At 38.2% G+C, this 21,248-nt stretch overlaps 1 protein-coding gene across 1 annotated transcript; it reads right to left on the bottom strand.

The window, feature by feature from the left end:
* Positions 1–7,084: 7,084 nt before the first annotated feature.
* LOC105445449 lies at positions 7,085–20,581 on the bottom strand. Its single transcript, XM_030978850.1, has 9 exons — positions 20,560–20,581; positions 18,285–18,623; positions 16,510–16,848; positions 15,078–15,377; positions 14,309–14,431; positions 13,656–13,874; positions 9,106–9,213; positions 8,505–8,551; positions 7,085–7,564 (listed from the first exon to the last, which is right to left on the bottom strand). The coding sequence occupies exons 1-9, from the start codon at positions 20,579–20,581 to the stop codon at positions 7,088–7,090; spliced, it is 1,974 nt and encodes a 657-aa protein (XP_030834710.1). The 3' UTR covers positions 7,085–7,087.
* Positions 20,582–21,248: the final 667 nt, after the last annotated feature.

Below are 21,248 nucleotides of genomic sequence, written 5' to 3'. Positions count from 1 at the left end.
GAAAGTTAAATAGGATTAATAAATTCAGAAAGTGGAATAGAGTTCATAATTTCGAAAATGAAAACGGGTTCATAATTGAAAAAAATAAATTAAAAAAAACGTTCAAAATTCCGAAGGTTGATGATTCCGAAGATGAAATAGAACCCTGTAACGTTTTGGGAATCACGAACCTTCGGAATAGTATACAAATAATGAATGGTTATGAGTGCAATAGTGCGAATATTTTCATGAGTTGAAATATTAACATTCTATTAACATTCTAGGCGTCAGCCGAGTTGAATAGAATTAACGTTAATCTTTCAGTGAGTAAAAATATTCGCACTATTAAACGAATGGAAAACGTTCATTATTTGTTTTATACAACATCGAATAAGATCTAATAGAACGTTAATCAACAAATTATGCTTTACTCCTTATATCAAAGATAAATTAAAGTTGGAGTCAAGCCTTCTCGATTACATTCAGATTGCCTTCGCGTCAGATACACGCAGGGATACGCGCACGGCAGAGAGGTACGCAGTCTGCATATAACCAAAAATGCACGGCGCATATAACCAAAAATGCACGCCCGTGCCATATAACATCTATTGAATATCATGTGACCAACAATCCTCCAATCAAATGACAAGGATCCACGTAGTTGTTGTATAAAGAATCCTATTTCATTTTGGAATTATGAACCACGGCCCTTCCATGGGGTATTTGTGTTTCGGAATTATGAACCTTCGGAAAAACGAGTAACCCCCGTAGTCCCAATGAATTGATGGCAATCAGCAAAGGACAAAACATTGCTAATTCATGGAAATATAATAATAAACAAAGCATCTTTTCCCATATACAGTGATATTCAAAGTGTCTGCGAACTGCGAGGGTGACATTGTCCTCACATGCATGATAGATGGCGCTTTCCAACAAACAGTGCAATGGTCCACCAACAGAACCGGTGGTACACTGAACATGGATGACTTACTTGGATGAATAAAAAGCGATATCCATGGTTGGATTTTTTTTTTTCTTAAATAAGGGGGGGGGGTTCTAGGTACATACATAATTTTAACACGGATAGGGGGTAAGGCGGGAAAGGGGAGGGGATGGGAGAGTGGGAGGGAAATTAAAAGATTTCTCTCTCTCTCTCTCTCTTTCTCACTAGGCCTCCCCCCCCCCCCCCCCCACCCTCTCTCTCTCTCTCTCTCTCTCTGTCTCACTCCTTTACTCTTTTGGTTATCTATATCCTTCCTTAATTGTGTAATTTTTAGTATGTTATACTTTTTGAAGTAAAATAAGTAAGTAAAAGTGTATTTTTATGATCTATTTGATCACCTTAATAAGAACTACATACATCCAACATGTAATGCTCGAATCCCGCCGAGTTCGAAAATCATCACTAATTTTCTCTTTCTTTTAATGCTGTGTTACAATTTCTATCAGGTTTTGCCGAACAACACCCTCATTCTTCGAGCCTCATATCACAGGTATTACTTCTGTACTCACATAATGTCTGAACGTGACTACACGGCAAAGATTGTGAGAGGTGAGCTTTGATGAATAAATATAGAGAAAAGTAAGTAAATGAATAAATAAATGACTGAATGAATTAATAGATTATATACATACATACATACACCCTTACATACGCCCTCACGTACATGCATACATGTATATACATACATAAGTAGATCAATGAACAAATAAGTAGGTCAGGACATGAAGGAATGAAAAAAATGAATACATTAATGAATAGATAAATGAATGAATGAATAAATAAATAAATGTATATATAATAAAATGAATAAATAGATAAATAAATGAACAAAATAATAAATAAATATTATAGTTACAACACTCCTAATTATATTATGCAATTATCGATTTGTCTGTAACAATACAACAGCAAAAACAATAACAACAAACAACAACAATAACAACAGCTAAACGATGATATAAAGACGCCTTCATAAAACAAAACCAACCAATAAAAAACAAAAAACAACCAAACTGAAACAAAATGCAAGTGTTTCCAATAGTTCCTGCAGGGGGGATCGAGGATTAAGTGAAAAAGGGGCACAGTTCCTACAAATTCTTCACAAAAAGGGCGGCCTCCTGGACTGGTTGCAATTTTCGGCGTTACCCATGTTTATAATGTGCCATACCTAGTTTATATAAAATCTAGTTTTTCTTTCTATGTCCTTCACCACATATCAGGATGAACACTTTCATTTCTTCATCACGTGCAAATCGTTTTCATTCAAGGCTACCGTTGCTGTCTTTGTTTTTGTTTTTTATTTATATGTTTATTTGTTTGTCTCAATGTTTTTATTCAGCTGCGACGTATTGACCTTCACTACCTATCAGGATGACAACTTTCACTTTTTCACTACGTGCAACTCACTTTGATTTAAAGCTGTTGTTGTCTTTGTTTGTTTATGTGTCTCATTGTTTTATTCAGCTGTAAGACGCGACATATTGACCTTCACTACCTATCATGATGAAAACTTTCACTTCTTCATCACGTGCAACTCATTTTAATTCAAAGCTACCGTTGCTGTCTTTATTTTTTTATTTTTTCTGTATATATTTATTTGTTTGTCTCATTGTTTTTATTCAGCTGCAAGACGCGCCATATGAGGGACTTTTAGATTTGCACGACGAGAACGTGGACTGCAACATGTGACCTCCTTTTAAGGCACTGCCATGTACTTAAAAGGACGTTACATCTGGCTGCCATTGCCTTAAAAGGACGTAACACGTCCACGTCCACGCAAATCTAAAAGTCCCTATTGACCTTCACCACATATCATGATGAAAACTTTCACTTCTTCATCACGTGCAAATCATTTGGATTCAAAGCTGTCTTTCGCTGTCTTTGTTTTTATGTTTTCTTTATTTGTTTATTTGTTTGTCTCAAGGTTTTTATTCAGCTGCAAGACGCGACATATTGACCTTCACCACATATCAGGATGACAACTTTCACTTCTCTATCACGTGCGACTCATTTTAATTCAAAGCTACCGTTGCTGCTTTTTTTATTTGTTTGTCTCATTGTTTGTATTCAGCGGCAAGTTCGTAATTCGCCATGGTATATTATGGAATCTACCCACTCACGATCAAACATTGTCGACATGTATTTTCAGGGAAGAGATATGACACGTTTCACTTTCTTTCAATCATGAGCTTTATTTGACATGCAATGTCTATTTTAATCAATGTCTACTTTAAGGATGATCATGAGGGTTAAAGGAAAATTCACCAAGGAGACGTCGAGTGGAATTTAATCAAAATACAAAATTGTTACAAACTTATTGTTACAAGCAACGTCTGATAAAAAAATATATTTACAAAATTAAAACAACTGTGATCGTGATAAAGAATAAGAAAGGCATGCATATTGAAAGTCCTGATGAATGTTCACAGGGTGGCAATTTTACGATTTCCTTTGCAAGCTATTCTCAATTTCTTTCCTATCAAACAAATATTCGTTATGAAAATAAACCTCCACGATTGTTGATGAAGGATTTAATTAATTTGAAAAAGGAGAATAGCGATTACAAGAATGCTTGGACGACTTCGGTCATAATGCAGCTTTTCTTTGAAGAAGTGAATTATGAAATAGTCACAAAAAGCAGAAATGTCATTTTGGGTAGGTATCTCAAAACTACCGAGGCTTTTAATCTATTATATCCTTAATCGGATTCTCTCTAACTGTCATAGATTTGTTTCATTTTAATAGTACTAATGAGATTCTCGGTTAACATAGCGCTTTAATTCATCGACAATGTATCTAAGCGCTTTACAGAAACAAATATTTTAGTACACCGATCATCATATTCAGGTCTTCCCTGCACATTCGCCACTCCCTGGTGAGCATTCCAACCAGGCGCCATTTTACAGACGCTCACAATGCTGAGCAAACTACAATGACTGCATGGGGGAGTGGAAATTGTAGATTAATGTCTTGTCAAAGGGCGTGAATGCCGGGCTGGGATTCGAACCTTCAACCCTTGGATGGGAGTCAAGTGCATAAACCACAAAACCAAGACACCTCCACATTCCCTCTCTACCTTCAGTGAAGGTTGACTTCACGTTAAAGTTTAAACTTCATTTTCCTTCTTGTAATATGTAATTTTCATGAAATAGAGTACAGTCAATATATACTGTGATGTGTGCATCATAATTGTGTAGTTAGATGTATACACACTTAATCATGATCGCATAGACTTTCACGAACTTAGGCAATTTCAATACCCTAATGTACTGCTGCCTGTAGACATTGTGATTGCATTATGTAATGAGTCATTGCATGTTTGCACATATGAAAAAGCGATGCAAATTGCTCTTGAAATTGCCCTAGGTTTATATTCTGAAGAACTTTACGGTCGTGTGTCAAATAAAAACAATGAAAATGAATATCACTTGGTTTTCATTTTAGGTATACATGTATTAAAAATACAGTAACATCTTTTTCCTCATAATATTTTAACAATGAAGTATCTTGTCTATAAACATGCAGCAAACAGTACAAAATACACAGCATGGATTACGTACAAAATAAAAAAATATATATATACATAGTTGATTCAACTACTGTCATCCTCAAATTATATCTACCACACAATTTCTAATAGACCCGTCCCCCATCAATTTAATTATACAATGTACTGACTTGACATTCAGTCCACTTTTACAAATTGCCATGGATACATATTTCCAATATTGTACGCCTGCAAGATAACTTTATGATAATTATTGCGTTTCCTTATGAAGGCCTTTATCGTCCTGATAAATCACATTGCAATATAATCATAACCGTTTCATGACTTTACTTGTGAGCGTATCGCATTACATCATAACATTTATAACAGTAATATATATATACCTACAAGCTGTTGATGCTAGACGCATGAATAAAAATGTTATATGTTTGTGAAATGAATGAAAATGTGAAATTTTGGCAAGGAGCAAACAAATGAATGGCGATTATGCAAATTAATATAGGAACAGGACAACAGGTAGCCATTAGGTACTTAAACAAAAAAACAAAAGTTCAAGATTGCAGATACTTGTTTTATTTGAAGATTTGTCCGTAACAAACGGAAAGGAAGTGATTTGATGCTTGATATAAAATTGCATCGTATGGTGTTAATGTTGCAATTTCCTGATTACTTTTGCAGCAAATAAAACATATAAACAAAAGAAAATATATGAAATGGTTGTATGATGTTGTTGTTGTAGGTAATAGTTTAATGGTGTTCATTCAGTATTGAATATATACGCCATATCTTAAATTTTATAAGAAAATCATTTATACACTGTCGCTCATAAAGGTGGAATATTTTTTTTAATTCCAATTTATGGAATTATTTTAAAAATAATTTAAAAATAATAGATCTAGATAATAGTATACATTCTCAGATTTTATTGAATAATAATTTGCCAATGTGTGTTTTGCGTGACTGCTAAAGCATGTGTATGCTACTATGCTTATCAACTAGGGGACCTATGCCCTTAAGTCATAAATGACAGTAATGAGGATTAATGCCCCACAAAAGGGCACTAAAATAGCACATCGACACGGTTTTGATCCTGGGGCCTCACAGTTACGAGGCCATTGCTTTGTCACCGAACCATGACTGTACGCAGCGGGGGCTAGGGTAGGGGGCAGTTTCCATAAATTAAAAAAACAACAGAAAATGCAATAAATTTTCAATAATTTATTGCATTTAAACCCGGTGCCTAACATAAACAAAATTCTGTGTGCCCATGCCTTGAGCCATAATGCATGGCCGTCCAGAGGATTTTTTTTATGTTGGGGACCGGGGTATAGTGTGGGTTGTCTTTCTTGCTGATTAAAGTATGTAATTCAGTGGAGATGGTGGGTGGTATGTAATGCCACGGTGGGAATGGTATTGGTCTATTTTCTTAAACCTCATCCGATTCTTGAACTATTTTCTCATTTAGAATTCTAAAACCAAAGGGCTTTTTTCCTTTCTTTTTTTAAAGATTTTCATACTGCCAACAATTGATTGTACATTTTTGGACCGGGTGTTGGGAAGTAGATTTAACTTTAAAATAATATCTATTCGTCAGCATTTTTCTCCTTATATCTAGTGGTTCTTCTCCTGTTTCTTTAAGCAGGGATTGTAATAAAGTTCCAATAGGGCCACCAGTTATAATTTTTAAAGCCTGATATTGTACTGAGTTCAACGTATTCTTCACTAAGTTTGAAGCCGAATCATAATTATGCTTCACATCCATAGTCAAATAGTGAACGTATTAATGCTTTATATACAATAAGCATAGAATGGGAGTCATTTCCCATGATATACCAGTTATTTTCTTCAAAATATTCAATTTTATTTTACATCTTTTTACTATATCCTGAATATGTGGTCTCCAACTTAATTTTGTATCAAACATTAAGCCTAGGAATTTGTGCTCCTGTACAGAACGTAAGGGTACTCCTTCAAGTTTCAGTTCACAATTTTTATTACTGTTTGTAAATAGAAGCGAAACTGTTTTGTCATGATATATTGAAATCCCCAGTATTTAAACCATTCATTTAACCGATGTAGGTATGTTTGTACTTTGTCTTGGACAAACTTTTCATTTTTACCTGATTTCCATATAGCACAGTCATCTGCAAATAATGATATATTCACTTCCTTTTCCAATGGTATATCATGCATCATAATGTTGAATAAAATTGGACTAATGGCACTTCCTTGTGGCAATCCATTGACTAGGGTAGATATTTTAGATAGTGTCTGTCCATTCCTCACTTGGAAGGTTCTTTTCTGTAGTAAGTTCTGAATAAATGTATACATATTTCCTTTCACTCCTAGTTTGAGTAATTTATATAATAAACCATTGTACCACAACTTATCATATGCCTTGGTTACATCTAAAAAGCAGACTAGAGTATGTTCATGATTCCCTAAGCTTTGCTGAATACTATTTTCAAGTAGTATAATATTATCTGTAGAGCTTCTTCCTTTTCTGAATCCGCTCTGTATGCTCGGAAAAATACTTCTTTTTTCTAAATACCAATCTAGTCTTCATATGGTTGTATGGAATCAGGTGACGTAATAATCTACTTAGTATTAACGCTGTTCATGGTCATGTACTCGGAGTCAGCGCTGTTCATGGTCATGTACTTGGAGTCAGCGCTGTTCATGGTCATGTACTTGGAGTCAGCGCTCTTCATGGTCATGTACTCGGAGTCAGCGCTCTTCATGGTCATGTACTTGGAGTCAGCGCTGTTCATGGTCGTGTACTTGGAATAAGTATATGGTAACAGAGGCATATAACCTTCTTTCTCCGACTCGGTATCCGTCGCATCGGACGCGGTCATGACCGCAGAAGTAACCGACATGCTATGGGTTGGAAGCGGTAGAGGAGGCGGTCGTGGGTGCCGCATGACCAACCGCGTTGACTGACCCAAGCTGTGCTGCTGGTCTGGACTGCTTGACTGGGTGGAGACGATGATGTCAGAGGGCTGCACGAGGCTGGATCTTAATTCCTTGATTTCATGATAAATCTCGGTTTTCCCTCCGTTCGCCTCCTGAATCTATATAAAAGGGAGCATGATAGCAAAAGCTTTCGAAGAATCAATTTCAATAGCCTTGTGCGTCAGCTATTGAAATGATCGAACAATGGAAATGGAATATCACTTAAACACAATTTCGTAGGGCAATAAAACAAAAAAGGGTATTGAAATTGCCTTTAAGTTAATTTTTGAAAGTCTTTACAACCGTATCAGGTAACCGATAACTATATTATAGAAGAAGTTTAAAAAGTAGGCTTGGTTTTATTAGAGATGGTAATACAAACATAGCATGAAAATGAAGAGGAAGTAGAGAAGAAACGAAAAGAGGGATGGTGAACTTCAAAACCAGTGAGGAAGAATAAGAAGGGGAAGAAGGATGAGGAGAAGAAAAAGAAGGAGGAAGAGGAGAAGAAGAAGAGGAAGAAGAAGAAGGGGGAAATGAAATAAAATAATAACAAGAACAAGAACAAGAAGAAAAGAAGAACAAGACAAATGCGACTGCGTCTCCTGTATGCCTACGCCCTACATTCTGTATTGGAAATGAATGGAATTATTCATGTCATATCACGATGAAAACGAAAAGCCCGAGTCGTGTGGTTCTTGAGATATTGCAATAGCAAGGTAATTTCAGAAATTGATCTCTTTGACCTTTGACCTTTGAACCCAAATCTGATCAGACCATCTTCTTATGGTGATACATGTACATACTATCGTCAGTTCGAGGTTCGTATCTACAGTGGTTCTTGAGATATTGCGTTAACGATAAAGCGGGACGGACGGACGGACGGACAACCCGAAAACATAAAAGAAAAAAGAAAGACGTAGCGACAAACTAAATTAAAAGAAAGAAATGCCTTACATTTTGGAATCCAGGATCAGAAAAGTTTGAATACAGTTTAATTACCGTGCACAGATTATTACTCAGAGTTGACAAGATAGATAAAAGGTAAGCATCACCTACTCGATCAGGTGATATTGTCACGTTATTCTCTTCTTGAGCTCCAGCTACTGCATTTGTAGGAACATAAAGATAATGAAAATGAACTGCAGTCAAATAGTGTTCTGTTGAGTCACCCGTTCATCATATGCTAGTGTATATAAATCATGCCTATATAACAGACCTGACCTTTAAGAATATCTTTATATAAAAATGAACTATATAACTTAAACTTGATGCATGTGTTTGGCAATACACAATAATCACCAGCATTTCTATCAAAATGACGTCATCAGCTTTGCTAAATTTACTCTCTTTTTTCAGGAGCAACCGCAAAAGTCACAGACGGTACACTAAGAAATAAAGGTACAATTCTGCTACAATAGTAGCACCTTTCGCTACTATAGAAGTACCCTCTGCCAAATACGCGTAGGTATAGATGCAAATCTGCACCCCAATTGCATCCTTATTTCTGCGTATAGGTCCGGCATAGATTCTCTTCCACTTATAATATATAATAATTCTGTCACAAAGATTTTTGTTGAGGCCTATATGTATCAAAACCCGTCTCATGTGTTTGGAAATCGAGCTTGATTCGATATATTAAAGGTAGTGGTCGTCATACCTTTGACGACAGCCCTGAGGACGACGGAGACAGTGACAACGATCACGAAAGCGCTGACGACAATAACGGCGATGATGACGAAAATGAGGTCGCGAATCCACAATTTCTCTGCAAAGATTATGAAGCAGGTATTGTGAAGAAATGTTACACTTTGTAAAACATTTTCAAGGGCTACGCATTCATAAGTCTAAAAATCATTACGAAGCAAATATACTTCATGAAGAAATAATTGTTAATTAAACTGTTTGTTTGATGATTGTTTTACCTGAATTCTAAGAAAGTGCTCGTAAGGATAGGCCTAAGTAACCAGGGTTACGACGGCTTTAAGTCCTCTCCGATGAAATTGATAATGAGAGTTAATGTCTTACCAAGGGGCACGAACATATTGACTTTGTTTCGAACCCTTGACTTCCCGGTTACGAGACCACTGGTCTACCACTGAGCCATCGCACCTTCTTTCGTATTCATCAGGGGGAGTGTTTCATAAAGACTAAGATTAACTTTAAGTTGGACTTAACTATGGCAGGCTGTTCATGCCACTATTTGCTCTCTCTTCATTATGAGCTTTATAGATAAAAAAAAATTCCTTCAATAATGAATTATCAAATAATGTAAATTTTGTAGATTTGTGACCATGATTTGTACGTCCCTTGAGAGACCAATGCCAGTAAATGGTGAGAGCAAACAGCGGCATGAACGGCCTGCCATAGATAATTCCAACTTAACGTCGATCACAGCCTTTGTCAAACACCCCCAGGTTAAATAAATTTCAATAATCTTCTTCTTTTTTTATTTGCCGAGTATAAGCAGTTTGCAGATCGAATTTAGTTTAGATTATAAGAATTCATTTAACATTTTATAATTGATTCAACACACGCAACCTGAGGTTCATCAATTAAAAGTGTATACTTTCTCACAGAGCGGGAAACAAGGCAGTTTACTAAAATCACATTAAGATTGAAAAGCACAATTAAAAAACAATGTATGACGCTATATCCTTAACAACCGAAAGTGCACGCAGGACATTAATATGGGTGGTTCTAGGACAATTACCCCCTGGGCAATCACCCCCCGGAAAGTTACCCCCCGGAAAACTACCCCCCAAGGACAATTACCCCCCGGAGAATTACCCCCCGGAGAATTACCCCCCGAGGACAATAACCCCCTAAGGACAATTACCCCCCGGAAAATTAACCCCCGGAGAATTACCCCCCGAGGACAATTACCCCCCAAGGACAATTACCCCCCGGAAAATTACCCCCGGAGAATTACCCCCCGAGGACAATTACCCCCCAAGGATAATTACCCCCCGGAAAACTACCCCCGGAAAATGACCCCCCGAGGACAACTACCCCGAGGACAATTACCCCCCCCCCCCCCCCCGGGGACAATCAGGATTCAATAGCAAAAGACGATCTGTCACGTTGAGAGATGCTGTGAAGGCTACGAGCCCATAAAATCCCGTGCATGAACCCACATTCGTTCAAATACTTGCGCGTGATCTTCCTCATTACTACACATTTTTCTTTAACTATAATCTATGCAACAACACTGTGGTTGCTGTTTTCTACGAAGGATTTCTCTTGTGCAGCGTTATTTCAACTTTTGTTCGACACGATGCCCTCTTAAGAAATGAAAAGTTTCGCCCAATCTTAAATTCTTCACAAACTATTTATTTTGCATCACTCTGGCACTCGTCAAGTGCTATGTACACACGTATGGGCACATTTGTTTCTTGATTTAGTGAACGAGCAAGAAAAACAAGGACAAGACATTTTCAAAATGGTAAAACATAATGTTGTAATCAACACACTAGCACAGATTTAAGGTATGCGGGCGCCTCACCGCCGAATGTACACGAATATAAAGTGAAATATTCGGTCATGACCTTGATACACGAATATGAGGATATTCGGGCCTCTCGTTGCCTTGATTCATCATGTTTATAATTGTGATGAGTGTGGTAACAATGTGATGTCGAAATAAAAGATATATATTCGCAAAATATTGTCAGTGAGCAAGGAAGAAAGACATTTTATTATTTGTTTACATTTTATTTTTTAATGACAATAAATACTCTACCCGTTTCTGATATTTGTTTTTCACAAAATCAACGTTTGCCAAAAAAAATTGTCATGTAACTAACATTCTCTTGCGGCACCCCAGTTGAAAAAACGCTGCTCTGGAATTACAAAATCATTGAGATGAATGTACCCAAGTGCGGATACTTATTTTCTTTTAATATGGCACCGTACATACCATATATTTAACTTGAAGGCAATTTTTATTTCAAAATAAATTACAGTACAAGAAAACATATTTTAGTTCACCATGACAACAGAAATATATATATATATATATATATATATTACATTACATTTATAAACATGAAGAGAACCTTAATTTTGGAATAGATCATGGATGAGGGCCCATTATACATACAAAGACAAATATACGATCAGCTGATTAGAAAAGTTACAGAGGATGCATAAATAATGATATCTTACATCCTAATTTCTTTGTTGGGCCATTTTTTGGGGAGACTAGCTGTATTAACGCGTACTCATCTGCGCGCAATGTATTGTTAAATTTCTAAGAAATGTCAATTCCGTACTTTGATTTGATACATGCGTCTTCTGGCAATTGAATTCGATTTTATACATGCGTCTTCTGGCAATTGAATTTGATTCAATACACGTGGCATATTAAGTCAATCTTCACAAAGGTGGAATGGATACAGAGCGAGAGGGGTGGGTGAAATCTCCTCCTAGGAGGATACATGTACGTCAAGCAAAAAGATTTGGCAGATGGGTACGAGGGCTTTGAATGTGAGCTACGAATATAAATATAATTTATACACAACCCCTGTACGAAACAAATCTATTCCGTCATAAATAACTAAGAAAATGAAAGTTCATGACATTTTCTCTAAATAGCAATTTGAAGAGGAGCTCGCATTATACGTCACAGTGTTACAAATTCCCTGGGTGTGATTGTCCTCGGGCCGCGGTAATGGTGTTTCGAGGGAGGGGGGGGGGGGGTATTGTCCTCGGGGGGTAGTTGTCCTCGGGTGGTAATTGTCCTCGGGGGTAGTTGTCCTCGGGGGTAATTGTCCTCGGGGGGTAATTGTCCTCGGGGGTAGTTGTCCTCGGGGGGTAATTCTCCGGGGGGTAATTTTCCGGGGGGTAATTGTCCTTGGGGGGTAATTGTCCTCGGGGGGTAATTCTCCGGGGGGTAATTTTCCAGGGGGTAATTGTCCTTGGGGGGTAATTGTCCTCGGGGGGTAATTCTCCGGGGGTAAATTTCCAGGGGGTAATTGTCCTTGGGGGGTAGTTTTCCGGGGGGTAATTTTCCGGGGGGTGATTGCCCAGGGGGTAATTGTCCTGATACGAATATGGGTATAAGTCATAAAACTATATTTCAGAGAAAACAACAGAAAATAGCTATTCCCTATCATGATATTCTAATTCTTGGTATTTTGTACATGAAACTCATCTAAAGTAAAAAATGGTCTCCGTTTGAACTTAATACGTATCTAAATATTTGTTAAATTATATTTTCCCCATGTATTCATGCCTAAATCACTCTGCTAAGCCCCGCCCTTTTAAACCCCGAATTCTCGTTCTTCGAGAATGATTGACGTGTGACGTCAGAAACAGACATCGTCGATATTTGGCTGCTGAGAACCGGAAAGGTGATAACTCCTATCACTCAGGCTTTGTACACGGACTTGAATAGTACCCTTCTGGCTCTCAACAGACGCTATGGTAACGTTAAGGCTTATTTACAATTGTGCATATGGCCATGAAATAAACTGATAATGAAAATCCTCAAAACATAAACGGTAGAAAAGGTTGAACATTGAACCCTCCCGCTTAGGCCTTAAAAAAATGTTGTATTGTCCTTTGCGACCGGCCCAAAAATCTTTAAATCTACCGTTTTTTAGAAGAAAAAATGTAATAAAGCATTAAAAACGGAAAAATATCAGCCCAAAGAGGGAATTTAAACAAGTTTTAAGAAGTATTTAAAAAAATAATTTAAAAAGCTTTCCGACCGACCGACCCATTTTTGGCACCTAAAGGGCAATACAACATCATTTTTGTTTAGGCCTTATTTTGTAACCTACATTATAGGGCCTAATTGCGTGAAAGAGCAAATTTAGCAATGTACACACATTCTGGGGTGCTCTGTTTATGTTATTTTCGATTTGGAGAAAGATGGATTCAATGGATAGCCTTTTTTCTCTTTGTTTATTTTAAAATTTCTCACTCGATATGAGTTGCAAAAAAGAAAACGAAATAACAGATGTTCTCTGTCAGTACAGCTGAAACGGGCCATCAATCGTATCTGATTCTTAAGTCTCATTATGTATATTATTCTCTTTTTTTAATTACGGAAATACAAACAAACAAACACACAACCTGCCGTATCTGAATTTTAAATTCCACCACGTATTGTTTATGTTTTTATTTTGGAAATAAAATCAATCTTACAAACAAACAAAAACACAGCAAACATGCATTTAAAAAAATGTATAAATGGGAACTCACCATCAGAAGTCGTCTGTAGATTCGATCCTTGATCATTAATCAATACAGTGGGACTAGGGACGGAAGCCCTTGTACTCGCCGTGCTCTCCCGGCACAACCTATGATGGCAACGGAGGTCGACCTCGTAGGTGGTCGAGGCCAGGAGATTACGGACTTCGTGCACATGGTCAACGACGTCACTGTACTTGGTGCCGATATATTGCGAGGTGCATTCACCGCCTGGAGTGTTGAAAAGAATAAAAGAAAGAAGAAAAAAAGGTATTTATAATCTATAATATTTCTTTTTTTTGTCATTTCGAAAAAAAGTTATTTGGTTTAAATGATTTTTATGGAAGCTTATCTGAAAGCTGAAACAATAACTCGAAACGGTTATAAAGGAATACTATTTTAAAGGTGTGTGGTGCTTTCGGGAGCTTGGGGAGAGGACTTCGGGGTTCTTTCGTTCTTTTCTGCATGTGCCTCATTTAAATTGTGTATTCAAGAATCAAACGTTTGGGGGTTTTTGGTGGGGGGGGGGGGGGGGCTTGAGCCTCTCACTTCAGGACCAGGTTACTGGGTAGACGAGCTCGAATATCTCGGTCTCGTTGATTTTCAACATTGGTCTCATGAACCTTTGGACAATTTCGGCCAAAACAATTTTCTATTCGGCTTACCTTCCGTGGTGTCGCAGGTGCTGAGACTGCACAAAGAAGAATGTTGAATGCCGCTTAGATCGAGAATGAGAGAGGTTGAGAGCTCTCGCTTAACTGACACGGCCAGCATAGAGTCAGTCAAACCTGGAAAGAGCAATGATAAACTTAAACCCTGGTCGCAAAGACTCTCGAGAATGTAACGCATTGTCAATATTAACATCATTATGTGTCGTGGCCTAGTGGATACGTCACCGGACTACGGTAGATCACATGGTTCGCGGTTCGAGTCGTCCCGCTGCGGGTACATTTGCCACACTCGACTCAGGTGAGGTAAATGGGAAACCTGGCGTTAAAATGTTAGAGCGCCATAATGGCAGTCATTCTAAAGCCGGGGTAATAATTGTGAAGCGCCAGGATTGTTAAGCCTGATAGACATGAGCGCTATACAAGAACTCACTATAGTATTGTTATTAATATCTTTAAATTGAACATAAAGTCTTTTGATAATGTAATAAATGTACATTACTGTAATAGACATATACGTCATCTGAATATTCGTCTATATAAAGAGATGATAGACAAGATAACAAAATTGTCTTAGGTCGATTTTTCGAAAGTATTTTAGATCGTGCTGGAAGCTAATAACAGAATAATAACAGAAGTAACGTGAAAAGTAACAGAAGAGAGAGAGAGAGAGAGAAAGAAAGAGAGAGAGGGAGAGGGGGCGCGAGGAAGGGTGGGGAGGGGGGAGCCCCCAACGGTAAGGAAAATCAAGACAGCTGTTACTCACAGATAGCTTTCTCTGCAATGATATCCTCCGCCAGAGCCACGTGACCAACCCTGCATCGCAAGACCTTTCCGTCATCCTCCATCATTGGGTCGTAATCCAACACGCTGATGACCCTCATCATACCCGAGGTCATCACCGTGGTCGTCACCTCGGCGTTATCGGTCACATTCTCCTCATCGAGTGACCACGTGATGAAGGAGACTGGAAAGCTGCTACTAGCGATACAATATGGCCTCTGTGGCTCCGAGGAGCTCACGTGGTCGTAAAGACCAAGAATGTTTATTGGTTGATTAGGTGGTTCTGAAGACAACGAAAAGTTCAACAATAAATCAGCAATTAGATCATCAATCCTGAAAAAAAACGATGGCATGTGCAGAACTAATTCGCCATCATAATAAACTTGACGGCGAACCCCGGTTTCCTCTCCTACATTTGCAAGTACTCTGTACATTCGTTATCATGTCATTGTCCGAATAACGCCAATAAAAAAAAAAAAATTGAAGATTTAGATGTTAAAGTCCTCGTTCAACTTTAAGTACATAGATTGATAATTATGATTTACATAAAATGTATGAAAATTTGCGTTGACAGTATAATCAATTTTAACTTTCAAAAACATAATCACAATAAAGATAGTTTCACGATCAAGAGAAGCACAAAAGGGCAAGTTAGAAATTACATCTTAACGGAGAATGCACAAATTTTAAAAGCAATCCTAAGAATTGTCCATGAATGATAAAAATTAATTAAGCGGTTAAATGGAAATCAAAAATTAAATCCTTGGACTCATCAGTCATGGTTCATGGCCATGCATTATGCTTCAAGGCATGGTCACACAGAGGAAAATACAATGATTTTTTGATAATGTATTGCATTGTCTTTGTTTTTATGTTTTTTGGGGGGCTGCCCCCTACCCTAGCCCCCGATGCGTTCAGTCATGGTTCAGTGGCAACGCAATGGCCTCGTAACTGTGAGGCCTCAGGATCAAAACCGTTTCGATTTGTTATATTAGTGCCCTTTTGTGATGCATTAATCCTCATTACTGTCAGTTCTGACTGAAGGACGTAGGTCCCCTAGTTTCTAATCATAGTAGCACTCCCATGCTTAAGCAGTCACGCAAAACAAAACACTCGCAAATTATTATTTAATAAAATCTGAGAATGTACACTATTATCTAGATCTATTAGGAATAAATCATTTTCAAAATCATTCCATAAATTGGGGTAAACAAAAATTATTCCACCATTATGACCAACAGTGTTATTTGTTGGTTTTTAGTGGCAATACTTCTTAAAAGAAAATAATGACGAGACAAAATTATATCTTGCCAGATTTCTGTTCCTGTCCATTTTAAGCGCTGTCCTGACAAACCTGACGAGTTATCTTTGTAATGTTTACTGCAAGGAGCCCAAGTCGATGTCATTTCACGAACCTTCTACATTGATGACAATGCTTGTATTACGAACTAATCTCCCTTCAATCAGGGCTTGGCATGTCAGTAGTATTCCGTGATGCAAGCGACCAGGGTTAGCGATGACGAGCGACGATGTCGTGTCTCGAAGTCGAGCATCGTTCGAATTGGTTGTCGATGTCCCGAGGTCTGTCTCCTCGAGAGCGTCATCGATGTACCATGCTATCGTCACGGAAGGTCTGGATCCGATGGCCTCGCACATAAACTCGACATCCAAGCTGGGTTTGAGTGTCACGGTGCCCTGATGGATGATGACGGGGGTTTCCCCTGCTTGACCTCTGAGAATCAACTCACTGGGAGCTAGAGAAGATTAAAAGGGGGAATAAACCGACTCTATGACACGTATTCACTTTAACCCGATTCTGGGTCTAAAATCACTTTTTACAAATTAAAACACAGATCTCAGTATGACTTCCTTTGTTAAACCCGTCGGGTTTTAATCTTTAGTAGAATGCGGGCCTATGAAATCGGGTTCTAGGACACCTACCCCCTGGACATCCACCCCCGGATAACCGCCCCCAATCAATTACCCCTAAAACAACTACCCGCTAGGGCAACCACCCTCTAGGACGACTACTCCCTTGGGCAACTACCCCCGGACAACTACCCCCATTAAACTACCACTAGAACAACTACCCCCTAGGACAACTATTACTCGGAAAACTACCCCCAGACAATTCCCCCCTACGACGACCATCCTCTAGGACAACTATCCTAGGGGGCCGTTATCTGGGGGGTAGTTGTCCTAGGGGTTAGTTGTCTGGAGGGTAGCTGTCCGGGGGTAGTTGTCCTAGGGGGTAGTTGTCTGGGGGTAGCTGTCCCGGGGGTAGTCGTCCTAGAGGGTGGTTGGCCTAGGGGGTAGTAGTCCTATGGGGAGTTGTCCTAGGGGGTAGTTGCCTGGGGTGCTTATCTGGGGGTGGATGTCCATGGGGTATGTGTCCGAATACGATGAAATCGAACGTTTGATCTTGTATTCTTCCTATTTGAGTTGTATCACCCTTTTCCTTGAATGTCATACATATTTATTGAGATATATTTTCTTCTTTTTTGCCCCTGCTGCGTTTTCCATTGTCTCCTTAAAAATATACTTAACCTTAAATTGTCCATTTCTCTATCAGGAATTTCGCTCTTTCTCTATCTCTCATTTCTTTTATTTTCTTTTCCTTTCCCTTCACCACCGTCTCTCCCCTGTTCCTTATCTCTTTACTATTTCACGCAATCTTTCTACTGTAACTTTTCTCCTTCTCTTTCTCTTCATCTTTCTCCTCTTTGACTCCCTTTTTCTAACTCCATCCGCCCCACACTCTTTCTCTCTCTCTCTCTCTCTCTCTTCGTCTGTTCTTTAGTCCTTCTAAGGCCTTTCTTTTCTTCTCTTTCTCTCTCGCTCTCTTCGTGTGCCCTTAGATACCACAATCCTTTTTTTTTTGTATTTGAGACATCCATAGTAATTGCCTCAAAATAAAACTATATACAACATTATTTTAGACACTATGGAAGTTATATGCGCTTTTAAGCAGTGTATAATTTTATTACTAGAGAACTATTATGTATCATTTGATTAATACAGTGACGTTTAAAAAAGAAAAAAGCAATTTGTTTGTTTGTTTGTTTTAATTTAATATTGCATTTTTCAACATAACAATAAGTAATATACAAACTAGGAACATATTATTAACAAAAGTCAAAATACATATACATTCATATCATAATATAAATCAATTAGACTTAAATCTCACCTGCTAGGACTTCCAGATCCACACTAGAACTTTTCAGGACATATCTTCTTATCTTCACCTGACACATATATGTCCCCTCGTCGTCGATCTCGACTTCGTTGAAGGTTAGGTTTCCACTCGATGTGAAGTCCACAGAGAGATTATATCTGCCCTCCCTCTTAAGCAAATCCTCGCTAGAATCCCAAATAGCTAAGATGTCTTGTCCATCTTTTGCCCATTTAAGTTGAGTGAAATCATTTCTGGACGATGTCGGTGTGTAAGAACACGACAAGGTGGTCGATGCTCCGTACCAAGCCTGACCTCCGATGGATGTGTGAACTTCGATTCCATGAGAAAAACCTGTAAGGAGATTATAAAGGGAAAGATAACATTTCAGAGTTGTCTTTTTCAAGTAAGCTAAATTTAAAGACAATTTCTTTTTCAGTTCGTACGGTCCTCACAATACCTATTAGTGGCAATATTATGTTGATGATAAATGGAAGAGGACAATCAGGCAATATATTGGAATATGGGAGGGTCGTAATATTCGTTTCGAGCAGCCCATGCTGACCACCCCCCCCCCCCCCCTCTCTCCCCCCCTCTCTCTCTCTCTCTCTCTCTGATAAACCATTGATGCCCAAGTAAAAGAGAGTTAATAGATTAGAGGAATCGATTGATGAATGAAGTGTATCTCTTTTCTTAACACCTCATATCTCACTTGACTGATTTTTTGTTTAAAAAAAAAAGAAGAAGAAACGTTTAATAGTGCAGGAATTTGACAAACCAACATTGTGATCTTTCTTTTTTACATTTCAAATGAAATTCAAATGATCTAGAAATCGGCTAGAGTGCTCCCCCCCCCCCCCGAAGGTTTATTTAATTCCGACGGTTGGTTATAGTTATACGATATGTTTGAATGTTCATAACTCCGAAAGATTCTGAAAATTAATCAGGGTTCATAATTCTCTAAGTGCAACAGAGTGTCACGTTTCGAAAATTGAAATAGGGCTCGTAATTCCCATTCATACATGTCATAACTCCGAATATAAAAACGACATAATGGTTTGGATTTCCGAAAAACAAATATCGCTTTATTTGGGGGGCATTATGTAATTATGACCGCCCCCTTCAAATCTAGACAGTTGGATAAGCCAACCTGCGGTATTATTGAAGTTTAGAACAAGAACATTTGGAATTAATGCAAATTATTGCTACGAATTATATCATTAACCATATTTCATTTGTTGATAATCCCTTATAATTTCTTGTGTTCGAAATGATGAACCTTCGGCATAATGAGCATCCCCAAACAAACAAATATGATCGGAAAATTTCGAAAGAATGTTTCCACCAAGTTGTCTCTTAAGCCCCTCTGTACTAGTTTGTCCAGGAGGGATTAGCGTGGTCACTGACAGGTGGTTATCTCATCAACTCAGCTCTGAAAGAGGATCATAGGGGACCAACAGGCACCGCTTAGGCATTGTTTTCTGAATAGAGGGAGCAAGTAGCTATAAGTAGTACAGTGGGGCTTTAAGCGAGAAAATGTAATACAATTTTCAAAAATAGCTGTTACGTATAAAACAAGATAAAAGAAAATACAACAAGTACATTATGCTTTATACCTCTCTCATACACTTTAGTGGGAAATCTTGAAGTTTAATTAGCAAGAGTACAATAAATCTCTGATAATAACTAAAATTATTTCTTTGGGTGAAGTTGAAGCTTCTATCAGCTTTAAAATTTAGTAGGCGAATTTTCGTAGACTCCTATTATGACTTGTACACAAAGAATGATATCTCAAGGGAGCCAGACAGCAACAAATTGACAAATTGAGAATGATGAGAGAGCGTTCTGATACTTTTCCCTTCCATGCACCCCGAAGAACATATCCAGTCTAAAAGGGCGGTGTTATTATGAGCAAATATTCTCTTTTGAAAGAAGATCGATGGATAAATCCCAGCATACAATCATGTACGATAAACAAGCGTGAGATAGGACGTCTAAATGGCGTGCTATGACAATGTATGATCCACAAATATTCACACTGATAGAGATAGACATTATCACAGCACACCCTATGCCAAGATGCTTTGCGAGGGGTTCATCCCTCTTCCCCTAAGACTTTAATTTCACTTCGTTTCATATTTAAATCTCGTTTCTTCTTTTTTACTTCAGACATGCGGGTTGTCAATTTTCTGATTTTATATTTTGTCGACAGAACTTACCTTTGCATCATTTTGCTGTTATTTTCCCTTTTAAAAATTTTGATATGAAATATGAAACAACAAACCTATACCTGTCTTGAACATACATATCATTATCGGGGCGATTCATTTAAGAGTCAAATGTTGTGTTTAATGTAAACTAAAATGTAAACTGGGTATGTACCGAAGCCATGTTCGTGTAGTCACTTTGCTGTGTATGTTGAGAAGGGGACAAGAGAACAATAGAAGTGTCCCCCTCAGACAATAGAAGGGTAACATCATTCAAAAGCAAGGGGCACTGGCCAATATACGCTCCAATGGAGATACACAAGTTAAGCGTATTATCCTTCTCTTAAGTACTTGCCCCAGGCAAGCGCCTGTAACTGAATATGCTCGTCGCTTTGAACCTGTACGGTGTCAAAGTAGTCTACACAGAGGGTACCACGGAGCCCGTATTCCCTACTACGCTAATTCATATGTCACATTTCAACTCTCGATAATATGTAGTGGAGATATAGAAGTCAATCCAGGACCCTCTACCACGGAAACCAGATTGTCAACGCACCGTTACTTGTCTGGAATATCATTCAATGCCCGAAGTATACGGCACAAGTGCATAGATTTGTTAACTTTCATAGAATGCACTCGACCTGACATTATCTGTATTACGGAAACCTGGCTGGATTCATCATGTACTGATAGTGAACTTTCGATCCCTGATGACTATGTCATATTTCGACGAGATCGTGAAACTGTTAATGATGTACGTCACGGTGGTGGT

This window comes from Strongylocentrotus purpuratus, unplaced genomic scaffold, assembly GCF_000002235.5.
Source record: "Strongylocentrotus purpuratus isolate Spur 01 unplaced genomic scaffold, Spur_5.0 spur5_scaffold_1, whole genome shotgun sequence".
Lineage (NCBI taxonomy): Eukaryota > Metazoa > Echinodermata > Echinoidea > Camarodonta > Strongylocentrotidae > Strongylocentrotus > Strongylocentrotus purpuratus.
Note: the sequence above shows the minus strand (reverse complement) of the source record. Positions and strands in the feature narration are given on the sequence as shown.